Source organism: Rhinolophus ferrumequinum, chromosome 8 (assembly GCF_004115265.2).
Source record: "Rhinolophus ferrumequinum isolate MPI-CBG mRhiFer1 chromosome 8, mRhiFer1_v1.p, whole genome shotgun sequence".
Taxonomy (NCBI): domain Eukaryota; kingdom Metazoa; phylum Chordata; class Mammalia; order Chiroptera; family Rhinolophidae; genus Rhinolophus; species Rhinolophus ferrumequinum.
This window is the reverse complement of record NC_046291.1, coordinates 2,172,544-2,184,662: the sequence shown is the minus strand read 5'-3', so window position 1 is coordinate 2,184,662 and position 12,119 is coordinate 2,172,544. Positions and strand designations below refer to the sequence as shown.

The 12,119-nt window shown below is 53.6% G+C and overlaps 1 protein-coding gene across 1 annotated transcript in view; it reads left to right on the top strand.

Moving 5' to 3' along the window:
• The first annotated feature begins 245 nt into the window (after positions 1-245).
• The window catches only part of TRAF3IP1 (TRAF3 interacting protein 1), a 51,210-nt gene continuing 39,336 nt past the window's right edge, over positions 246-12,119 (top strand). The window contains exons 1-7 of the mRNA XM_033112838.1: positions 246-472; positions 3,380-3,448; positions 3,867-4,028; positions 5,753-5,896; positions 5,999-6,403; positions 8,421-8,492; positions 9,443-9,518. Coding sequence (XP_032968729.1) covers positions 350-472; positions 3,380-3,448; positions 3,867-4,028; positions 5,753-5,896; positions 5,999-6,403; positions 8,421-8,492; positions 9,443-9,518 — 1,051 coding nt within the window. The 5' untranslated portion in view covers positions 246-349. The remainder of the gene's footprint in view (positions 473-3,379; positions 3,449-3,866; positions 4,029-5,752; positions 5,897-5,998; positions 6,404-8,420; positions 8,493-9,442; positions 9,519-12,119) is intronic.

The following is a 12,119-nucleotide window of genomic DNA, read 5'->3' as shown; positions in this document are numbered from 1 at the left end:
ACGCGGCGAGCACCTTCCTGCTCCCCGAGGCCGTTGGGAGGGTCCAGGGAGAGGACGCCACCAGCCCACTCGCAGCGAGGCAGTGGGCAGGGCAGACCCCCGCCCAGCGTGCGCGCGCAGCAGGCGGGCAGGGGGCGGAGCGCCGCGGCGCGTCCGTTGCTAAGGCCGCGCCGCCCTGGCGACCGAGCGCTCGCGGCCCCGCGCACGCGCCCTGACCGACTCCGGTGCACTGTGGGATGGAAACCCGAACGGCGCGTCTGGGCAGGAGCAGGCGGCGGCGGCGGGGCCGGAGCGGCGGGAGAGCGGGGCTTGGACTCGGCGGGCCGGCGGGAGCGCGGGCGGCGCCGCCATGAACGCGGCGGTGGTGAAGCGGACGCAGGAGGCTCTGGGGAAGGTGATTCGGAGGCCGCCGCTGACGGAGAAGCTGCTGAGCAAGCCCCCGTTCCGCTACCTGCACGACATCATCACGGAGGTGGGTGCGGCTCCCGGGTCGGGGCTCGGGTGCGGGGAGCGGGTCGGGACCGAGGGCGCGGGCGGGGTCAGGGTCGGGGCCGGAGTGAGGGCCAGGGGTCAGGGCCCAGGTGGGAGTCGGGGCCCAGGTGCGGGTCGCGGATGAGGGTTGTGGTGCGAGCCGGTATCAGGGCCCAGATGGGGGTCCCGGCCCTGGTGCGGGTCGAGGTCGGGGCCCAGGTGTGGGCTGGGGCCCGAATCAGGGCTAGCGTCAAGGTCGGGCCTCACGTAGCTGTGCGCAGCTCCTGCCCGGGAGCCTGCCTGGCCTGCGGCCCAAGGGGTGACCGTGGGCCCAAGTCGGTGATGCCTCTGCGAGGTGTTCATCACCCTCACCCCTGCTCTTCCTTCTCATCCATCCCTGCACCTCCTTTTCTGGGGAGTCTCCCGGCCCCTCTCAGGGAGCATTATATCTTTCCAGCCTACCTGTGTATCTGTTAGAGCACATACTCTGTTCTGCCTGCCAGAGCTGTTTTGTGGTTCTTTTCCTTCAGTGCCTAGCACGCCCCCTCCCCTCCAGGTTTTCCTCCGCAGGGCTCTGCACACTGGTCACCACATATTGGATGTTTAATGGACACCTGTGGTTGTAGGGGAACCGGAAAGGGAAACTATAGAAGAGCAGGTTAGTATCTGCTGATAAACGGCACAGCCTGCCTTCAGTTGAGATTGGTTGTTGACTTTTCCCCAGTGGAAGGTGAATTCCTCAATGACGGGGACCGTAACTGTTTTGTTGGCATGTCCCGGGTGGCACTGGGTACGGTACACAGAAGGGGCACAACAAACAGTCACTGTTGAGTGGAATCTGTCAAGGCTTCTGGCTCAGGGAGGCGGTGCCGGTTCCTATGGTGCATCTCAGGTGGGTATTGAACTTGGAAACTAGGGTGTACTCCTTGGGAGTTAGGAATCAGGCTGAGCTTGGAGACTGCCGGGGCTCCTGATCTCTCTCCACGGTGGTCCTCGAGCTTCATTTCTCACTCTTTCCAATAGGCTGGACACTTTACTCTTCCACAAACTTTGCTTTACTCATTTCTGTGATCTTAACTTAGTTTCTAATGTGTGCCTCTGTGTTAAAAACCCCAATTGTGCTGAAAACTTTCTGGAATCCCACCCACATCCCAAGGGCTGTCTGGCCTGGCCTCTTCCTCCTGCAGCTAGTCCCCAGCACTTCCAGCTGCTCTGGACAGTGTCTGCGGAAGGGACGTGGCTGTGTGGGGAGCCCAGTGGGTGCTGGGCCGCGTGCTGCGTCACCTCTGCCCTGTGCGGTAGGCAGGTAGCGTGCTCTAACCCAGGAGGGAACAGGTAGTCACCAGGACATGGGCCTGGCTGAGCACAGCGGCTGCCGCCACGGCCTCATGCTCTCATCTTCTGTGTTGGTCCTGTGAGCCCACTGAAAAGCGAGTCAGGAAGGGAGTGGGGGGACATGCCTCATCCTGTGGGACTTGGTGTGCTCTGGGCAGACATATTCGAATGCATTTTCAGATAATAGGTGGAGAGCCTTGTATGAAAATTCTTTACTGCCCCGGAGGGTTGTATTCAAGCCACCATCTTAGTATTTTAGCTACAGCTAAACCAACTTTGCCTCTTTCATGAATCAAAGCACTGGTCTTGTGACATCAGTATCTCTTGTCACTTAAAATTATTGCTGACAGTTTTAACTGCCAACGAACTGGGAAAACCTTGAAAGAAACAAGGGAAAAGTTGCCAGGAATATAAAGTGTAGGCTACTCTTAATATTCCACCTGTCTTCTCAGGAAAAATAGTAGCATAGCTCTTAATTAATTAAAAATAGTAGCCCAGCTCTTAGGTAGTTTGATGAGGAATGAAAGCTAGCTCAGTTCATAGCTTGCTGTAGCTTCGTCTCAGAGAAGCCTGCTATTAGCATGCGACTGTCCTCGTTTTTAAACACGGCTGGCAGTGATACATATGCTTTGTATCCACCCAGGACACACACATATACAGGTGTACTCATCCTTGCTACACACACTGCAGTCTGACTTTTCTTTCTGTTTCATTTGAAAAACAAAAATGCTGTTGCTACCCACTGTGTTGACCTGTCACATTTTGAAAAGCTCTGGTCTGAGAGAAGCCAGGACCCTGACTGTGTGTGGGGGTGGGGAGGAATGAGGAAATCACCACCCCAAAAGCTAGTTTTGGGGGTCATGGGGAGGTCCAGGTTGACTGAGGGGAGAGAGCAGAAGCGATGTGGCTCTGAGCACCCCTGTCCTAGGACGTGGGGAACAGTGGAGGAGAAAGACCTTTCCGTCCCGTGTCAGAAACCCGCGCTGAGCTGTTCCTTTTCTTCCCAGAATCCATTCTCTCCACTAGGCCTGAGTGGCCCTTGTAAGGTGCTGTCCCTGCTCTCGAACGTCTCAGGGCCTCGTGTGGTCCTTAGGCTAAGTCCGTATTCCTGAATGGCTTCGAAGGCCTTCTGGGTGAGGCCCCCGCCTGACTCTGGCCGGTTCCTCCTGCCCCAAACGCCTTATGACCCCTTGAACAGGACCCTCTTGGCCCTGGACCTTTCGGGGGCTGTTTGGCCTGGCACGCTCTTCCTCGGTACCCCCTCCCCCAACTCTTCTCCTGAAGCCTCTGCTCTCAGTTTATATATGATTTCTTCTGGGATGCTCCCTGACACCCCTCGCCCTCCTGAGTTTGGATTCGGGATGGATCGTGTGCTCTCTTAGTGCTCTGCAAATCTTTGTAGCGTCTACCTGTCCCCACAGCCGGCTGGGTCCCGCCTGGCGCAGGGCCTCGTGTGTAGGAGACACGCAAGTCTGCTGAGCCCCTGGGTGTGGTCAGATTCCCACGGCCATGGGTATGGGGTTCAATGGCTGGGGCCGCCGGGCTGACCACGGCCTCGCTTTACCTTTTGAAGGTGATCAGGACGACTGGCTTCATGAAGGGCCTCTACACGGACGCCGAGATGAAGTCAGACAATGTGAAGGTAGGTTGAGGGGGGTCCCACCCCCTTGCCGGAATAAAGGAGGTTTTCTCTATAAACTGTGTACTGTGCTGTGTGGCGGTTATATGCTGCCTATGGTGGGAGTGCAAAGTCCATACATTTCTGAGCTGCCATATACACTTTCATTTCATTTTCTCATTTTTAGCAACTGTGTATCATACTAATTTTATCCATTGAGAAATGGAATTAATGTTTCCAAGGTTAATGCCGGTGCATCAACTAATGTTAAAAGGTTTACTGAGCTGTTTTTGTTTTGTTCTAAAGAGTCAGTGTTTCTAAATTTGACATCTAAATATAGCTTTTTACCTAAACAGGAACTGTGTGTGCTTATTGAGCATACTGAAGATAACAGTTTTTTCGAAGTAGTTTGTTATTTGTGTTTTAAATGGAAATCTTTTAGGATAAAGATGCCAAAATTAGCTTCCTTCAGAAGGCCATAGACGTGGTGGTGATGGTTTCAGGAGAGCCGTTGTCTGCAAAACCAGCCCGCATCGTGGCCGGGCATGAGCCTGAAAGGACCAATGAGCTGCTGCAGAAAATTGGAAAATGCTGTCTCAACAAGGTAATGCGGCAGCGCCAGCCCCTGAACCTGCTGCTGCTGAAGAGCGCAGGTGGGGGTGGGGGCACCTCCCAAACGTGCACGTGGTGGTTTAGTAAGGAGCTCGGCATCTGATCCCACCTATTCTGGAACCTCGCCGTTTTGGAGTTTCGGACGAAGTAACTGCCAAGTGTAAACACAGACACACAAGTTCTACACGCTTCCTAAAACAGGCACCTCGCAGGCTCTTGGCTCTGGGGGCAGGTGCCAGGGGCAGGTGCCAGGTTTCCAGGCCCTGCATGCCTCCTGCTCTCAGGCCTCCATTTAGGGCAGGTGACTGTTTCCACCCGGGGACCAGGTGGATGAAGGCTGCTTTTCTCCTCCAGGGCTTGTGGGGCATCCCTGTTCTCCGCCGCCTTTTCCAGTCTCCGGTGTCTGCTTCCTCCCCCCTCTCGCTCCCTCCCTTCTCTGCTCCATTCCTCCCTCTCTCCTGATTGTTATTTGCAGAGCTATGCTGCCTTCAAAGAAATCCTCTTTCGGTTGTACAGGGACTGGGTTCGTCATTAACACTGGAGATTGCCACATGGGCATCTCTCGGTAGATCCCGGTTGTTGGAGAAGGTCATCCCCGGGGCCTGCCTTGCTTGTGGGAACCGAGTAGGCCCCAGACGAGTGGAGTTGGACCTTTATCAAGGGCGTAGCTAATACAGCCCTTCGTGTACCTGGTAGGCTGTGGGCCAGCGGCAACGCTGTGAGGTCACCGCAGCAGTGGGGGCTGGGTGGGGAGTGGTGGCTCCCAGGAGGACCCCGGAGAGCCTCGCCCTGGTCTGCGGCCAGCCGGCCAGCGCGCAGGCGTGGAGAGCGGAAGCGGATTCCACAGGTGCACTGCTCGCTGTCCTCAAGTCCCATCTGCACTCTCCATGTTGCTCCTTTTTCTGAAAAGCAAATCTGCTGAAGCCACTGCCAGCGTCCTGTTGCCTTGGGCTGGGGGGGCACCGCCAGCTCTGTGACCTGCTGCCACTCCCTGCCCTCCAGTTCTTTTCTCATTTGCCACCAGCCTGCACCACGCCGTCTCCTGTGCTGGTCATGCTCCCTTGCTTCCTGCCGCCCTTTTTCTTGATGTCAGAGCTGCCTCCCTCCTCGCAGCTCGTCTGGCAGCAGTGGAGTTGGTCGTTCTGGAGCCCTGGCCTTTCCTCTTCCCAGGCCGACCTCGGTGCCCCGCTGTGTTCCCGTAGCACTCAGGGCTCTCCCCAGTACGCAGTGTATCCTTGGCCTGGGCCCCCGTCCTGGCGGGCAGCAGTCACCCCGTCCTCCCTGGGGGCTGACCAGAGGTGTGCCGAGGCTGAGGCCGGCGGACAGCGAGGCTGCAGAGGGATTTTCACGTTTGCTTGAGTTGGATCATTCCCTAGGCCTCTGTGCCCCTGTGGGGAGGGAGTGGTAGGTGTTCCCAGGGTGGCGGGGTCAGCTCTGCTGTCCGTGAGTGACACGTGTCTACACCTGACAGCTGGGGCAGCCCTGAGGCAGGATTTGTGTAGCGTGGGGGGGCTCAGCTGGGGAGGAGGAGGGGCTGGAGGCGAGGGCGCCCAGCAGGCGTGCTGCGTGGTGACAGCCTGTCCTCAGCGCTCCACGTTCCGTCTCACTGGCGGACTCCGTTTAGTGAGCTGCCTTGCAGTGTTGCCCTTCGTATTTGTCACTTGTGCTGACCTCATTTTCACCTTGCATTTCATCTCCTCCCGTTGGGACAACAAGCTGTCAAGTGAGGATGTGGTGAAGAGAGTGTTAGCTGGAGAGAAGGGGGACGGGAAGGGAAGGACCTCGCTGACGTCCAGACCTCCGGAGGCGGACAGCAGGACTGTGAGAGACGAGGAACCCCGGGCGCCCAAGCATCAAGAGGTGAGGTGCAAGTTGCACGTACTGGGAAGTGAAGCCCGGAGTCTGTGTGTCATTCTAGCAAAGACATTTATAAGTGATACTGTTATTTGACTTTTTTTTCAGGATAGAAGAAACTCTGAAAAAAACGAGAGAAGTACAAGCAGAGATCGAAAACAGAAAGAAGAATTGAAAGAAGAAAGCAAACTGAGAGAAAAGGAAAGGGACAAGGAGAAGACCAAGGAGAATGACCGCAACCGACATAAAGACTCCGAGAGAGACAAGTGCCAGGAAGGAGAGAGAGAGAGGACCAAACCCAGGGCCAGGCGGGGCAGGGACGAGGACAGAGGCCACAGAGACCTGGACCACGGGAAAGAGAAGAAGAACGAGGGCAGCAAAGAAAAGGAGAGGTGGAAAGACAGGGAGAAAGAGCGTGAGCGAGACAGGGACCGGCGGAGGGGGAAAAGTGGGGAGCATTCCCGGGACCCCGACAGGGACAAGAGCAGAGAGCACGATAAACCCGAGAGAAAGGTGAGGCCCTCTTTGAAAACCTGTGCCTTTCACTTAGAGATGGCGGTGTTCTCTAAAGCGATTTTGGCTTTATTAGAGTGTGGTTAGGAAAGTAGTTTTTCAATTGCCAATTTAGGATTATGACAATCTTGGGTCCCAGTAGAAACCCAAAGAGACAGCAGCTTTTCCCACGTGAGTTAAGGTTTGCTCTGCACTGTGTGTGCGCGTTCGGGCATTTTCCTGACGCTTTGGAGTGGCCTGTACCGCAGAGTCGTGAGCAGTGTCACAGGCAGGCTCAGTGGTGTGTGGGCTCTTGGAGCCTGGACACGGTGGGCTCATGAAGGACCAGGGCTCCTTCCCGAGTCTTAAGCATGAGCAGAGAAGTGCAGTAGGACCTCGGCTTACTGTAACTCTTGTTGAAGGAAAGTTTCAGGTACATTTAGGGTTGGCCAGAGCATTCGTTTATTTCAGACAGTTTTCTAAGTGTGTAGTTACTCCGGGCTCACTTGGGTAGTACAGGTGTTCTGTCAGGGCTGGTGTTCCAGGTGCCCGATCTCGTGGGGCTTCGTGTAATTGTAAAGCGCCCTGGGAAGGTCGCGGGGACCTTCTGGCCTCAGCTGCTAGAAAGGAGAAAGCCCAGGTCTGGAAAGGTTCACGGTCGGTCCAGGTGACGCAGGGCGGTAAGGGGCAAGGCCTGACTGAGCTCGCAGTGTCCTCTGGAGATGGCGTCAGTTCTGTGGCGTGCCCTGCGGGAGCCCCGCACACTGGACCTTGCTGAGCAGGGCAGCGCACATCTGGTTTGGTTCGTAACTGAGGGGTTCTGCTGGGGGCTTGGGGGTCTCCCACGAACCTCCTGAGTAGCGGATTCTATGGCAGATGTCACAAAAAGCAGGATTCCCTTAGGAGTTTGGGAAGCAGAGACATTCTCCCTCTTTGCCCCCTTTTCGAGGTCTGAGGAAAACGGTTTTCACTGACCTCGTTCTTCTGAGGCGCTGGCACATTTTGGTATCACTTACTGTGCGAGGTGGCCTTCATCAGGACAGACCAGGGTGAAGGGACTGTGTTCTTGCTCAGATCTGCTTCCTTCTCCCGGGGAGATTTTGCTGGTGTAGACGGGACTGTTTCGTGGGGTGGGCGTGGGAAGCACCGGCTCGGCAGCTGTGGGCAGGCGGGTGACCCCGGCTGTGCCAGCACTCGCCCCGGCACTCACACCAGCCACTCTCCTCCACTTAGTTTCCATTTGGTAGTGACAACAGCCTTCTCAAAAGCCTCTGGGCTTTGTGAAGAAAAGGTGAAATAGTAGGTGTGAAAGTGCTGTGGGAAGTCAAGAGTGGGCCATGTGTGGGGGTTAAGGCCCCAGCCTCAGATCAGAGCGCCGTCTGCAGGCACGCCGCCCCGTCACTTCTGAGGGGACAGCGGGGTGCACCAGGGGTGGGGGCATCCACGCAGGGTGTCCCTTCATGATTCAGTGAGGACGCTGTGTCGTTGAGGTCGTGAACAGTCATCCTGTGCTCTTCGGAGGAAAAACTCAGCTGTTGTCATCTTTTCTCGTGCTGAGAATCGAGTCCAGGTGTGAGGTGGTGTTTAGTTTTCAGGTCAATTGTTTTGAGGGTGCCTTCCTGACACAGTCTGAAGCCTATGTGTGAACAGTGCCACTCCATCTGAAGGTGACCCACCCCAGGAGGTAGGAGAGGGGCAGCCTCGCCCAGGTGTTGGGGTTCTGTACAGCCCTCCCCGGTTTCCAGATGCCCTGTGCTTCACTGGGACGTTCCAGAGAAGTCTGGCTGGGCATCAGGATCCCTATGTCGGTGGGACACTGCCTCTGAGCCCTGGCCCCTGGCCTGGCCCCTCGGAGAGTGATCTGGGAGGTCCTGGGGAATCCAGGCTGCCTGACAACAACAGAGTCGGACGTGGAGGGTGCCATGGTGCCATGTGGGAAGGGATATCTTGCTGAGACATCTTTCATCTTGATGTGTTTTTATATGTGAAAGATCTGAATAATTCTAGAATTTGAAAACAATATTCTTTTTTTTTATAGTCATCAAGCTCAGGGGAGGTTTCTAAAATGTTGTCAAATGGATCTTTTAAAGACTCCAAAGCTGAAACAGAGGTAAAACATAACTTTTAAAAATACCTTTAAGAGAAGCAAACCCAAGCTGCTGTGCTGGGGGCCTCTGCTGGCCCCCGAGGTGGGAGGACGCAGCGTAGGCTCACACACGCCATAGGTCCCTGTTCACTTGGGTGTAAGGATTGATGCGAATGGTTTAGCGCCTGGTCACATGGGTGGGCTGTGTTGTCCTCTGGTTTCCTGTGGTGGACCCTGGGGTTTCTTCACAGCTTTATTTGGCTATCGAGTATGTCTGATGTACAAAGACATAGGGTAGTCATTCGGAAGCCAGTGGGGGAGGAGAAAGGCACCAGGCCGTCAGGGAAAGGGAGGCCCCACTGGAGGGACTCCTCCAAGCTCTGCCTGGTCTGGGGGACCCTGCAGTGCGTTTTGAGCTGGGGTACAGCCGAGGCTGAGCCCCATCACCTCCGTGTCGGCCATCTGAGGGAGCTTAGGCTCATCCTAACTCTCAGTATCTGACTTGCATGTCAGAAAGCGCATCCGGGAAGAGGGACGAGGTGTGCGGTGGAGGCCGGGAGGCCAGCCTGGCAGGTTGAGAGGTGGGGGGTGGGCTCTGCTGTCTCCTCTAATTGGGCTCAGAGCTATTTACAGATGTGTTTAAGTAATTAAGCATCTAGCAACACACGTCGAGTCCTCTAAACTCACCTGATAGAACAGTGTTTTCCAAAGTGTGGTTGGTAGACTCTGGCCTTTTTGGGGCTGTACAAAAAGGTGGGATTCTCAATTTAGAGCGAAAGAGGGTTCCGCTTCCCTCTGGTTTGCTCTCGGGTGTGGAGGGTTTCGGTGCGCCCGTTGGCGTCAGTTCCCCTCTGAAGTGTATGGATGGTGTCGATCTGTTTCCTCTTCCTCCTTGAGTGGAGCTTGAATAATAAATCTGCTCATCGTATCTGTGTGATGCATTAATTAAGGTTTTTCATTCTCTTTTCTTTAAGACCGAGGTTTCCACTAAAACATCCAAGTCAATGACGACAAAGACATCCAAACGGCGAACCAAAACCTCAGTGGAAGGTACTGTGAATTTTGTATAAGTAGCTGAAAACATGGAGATTCGTTCCTTTGCCTTAATCACAAAATCTGGCAGAAAAATAGTTCTGTGGCTAGATCTGCCAGTTAGGGGGAAAGAAAACAGACTGTGTGAAAGTGATATACGTGTGTGGTTCTTACACACGTACAGACGTGTGTGAGCTCCTGACAGCCGGGGCAGAGTAGCACCTCTAATCTGGAGATCTGTGTTGCAACCTAAAAGATGTGATCACATTTTAAGTTTTCAGAAATGCGTGTCAGTCATTCATGTTTCATTGACCCTTGTCTTTTGAACAGTAGGTGGAATCTAATCCTCATGCAGGAGCATCCTGCGCTTAACACAGATGGTTTTGTACTTAAAAAATAGCAGAAGTTGTCACTGGGAATTGGGCTAAAAGCTAAAAGCTGAAGCTGCTGTGAACAGGCCTGGCCTGGGCTTTGCCCAAGAACAGACCTCGTTATGACAGGCCAGTGAGAAGGGAGTGTTGGGCCAGTGGGGGCAGGAGGTTTTAATTAAGTGCAATGTTCCGTTGAATGAGTAGTGGTCTCTGAAAGAACATCCTTTTCATGAATTGTAAAAGTTAAAGAAATATGGCAAGAATGTAATGTTGTAATTTTTCACTTGGAAATTAAACTTGGATGGTAAGTTTCAGTCTTTCACAATAGCACATAATGCCTTAATGAACACCTTTGTGCCAGAAACTTTTTCTCTCTTTTGTGTGATCTCTGTGGGATGGGTTCCCGGAAGTGGGCATGCTGGCACAGAGGGCATGCCCGCTCTAAGGTTTCGGCTGCAGTGCACTCCGACTGTACCCTCTGCCCGCAGTGCACTCCGACTGTACCCTCTGCCCGCAGTGCCCCTCTGACTGTACCCTCCGCCCGCAGTGCACCTCCGACTGTACCCTCTGCCCTCAGTGCACTCCGACTGTACCCTCTGCCCACAGTGCAATCTGGCTGTACCCTCTGCCCGCAGTGCACCTCCGGCTGTACCCTCTGCCCGCAGTGCCCCTCTGACTGTACCCTCCGCCCGCAGCGCACCTCCGACTGTACCCTCTGCCTGCAGTGCACCTCCGACTGTACCCTCTGCCCACAGTGCAATCTGGCTGTACCCTCTGCCCGCAGTGCACCTCCGGCTGTACCCTCTGCCCGCAGTGCACCTCTGACTGTACCCTCTGCCTGCAGTGCACCTCCGACTGTACCCTCTGCCTGCAGTGCACCTCCGACTGTACCCTCTGTCCGCAGTGCACTCTGGCTGTACCCTCTGCCCGCAGTGCACCTCTGGCTGTACCCTCTGCCCGCAGTGCACCTCTGACTGTACCCTCTGCCTGCAGTGCACCTCCGACTGTACCCTCTGCCCGCAGTGCACTCTGGCTGTACCCTCTGCCCGCAGTGCATCTCTGAATGTACCCTCTGCCCGCAGTGCACCTCCGACTGTACCCTCTGCCCACACCTTCTCCAAGGTTTTAAAGGCTGCTGATGACGATAGATGAAAAATGGACAAGGTTGTCTCCCTTCATTTACTCGTGAAACTGCACGTTTTTTTATGCCTGTTAGTAATTTTTATTGACTTCCTGTCTGTTCTTTGATCCCTTGTTGCTCTGCTGGAAGTCCCTGTCTTCTTAATTTGCACGACTTCCTTGTACCTTAGGACGTCTGCCAATTTTTTAGAAAGTGTTCGTTTTTTAAATTTTTCCCCCCAGTTCATTTCTACTGATTATGTTTGGTTTCTGACTTGCCTGAGTGTATAATTTTTATGCAATTTTGTCACACATTTTTATATTTAATCTTTTTAGTTATCTCTTACTTTAATTTACAGTGTAAGATGAGGCTCTAGATTTTATTTTATTTTTTTCAGAATAACTCACCAGGTTGTTCTTTCCCCCATTTTTTTCCCTGGTCTAATTTAATAGATCCTGTTCAATTAAGTAGAAAAAGCATGGGCTTTAGGGTCACATACAAGTTTAAATCTCTAGTCTACAGCTTGTTAATTCTGTTGGCCCTAAACAAATTGCTTGACCTGAGTCTCAATTTGCTCATCTGTACAATGGGAGTAAGAGTTCTCATTGCATTATATTCTGGGGTAGTAGTGGAAAAAATAATATGTGAAGTTCCTGAAACCTACAGAATGGCCAGTGAGTATTAGATTCCTCCCCTTTGTTCTGATCTGTGCCAGAAAACAAAGAAAAAATTATCATCTTATAAAAGTATTAAAAATAGACAATTTTAAAAATGCTTTCTATGTACCAAGGATTTCACAAGCACTTTAAAAGGATTCTCCCATCTAATTCTCACAACAAGCCTTTTACTGTTATTATTCCCACGTGAGTGTGTGTGGACTCAATCCAAGGTTCTTCTGTTGATGTTTTTGGGTTTTCTAAGCTCACAGTTGTATTGTCTGCTTTTCTTTTTTAACGCTCAGGATGTTTGCATCTGAGTTGACTGGGGAGCTTGTGCTGTGGGGTCCTTTATACGGGCTTTAACAGATTTGACTACCACAGATTTGCAAGCTTTACGGTATGACTGAGCTGCCGTCTTCTTCCTTGCCTGCTACCTGGGGCACCAACTCCCCACGGACCCTCACCCAGC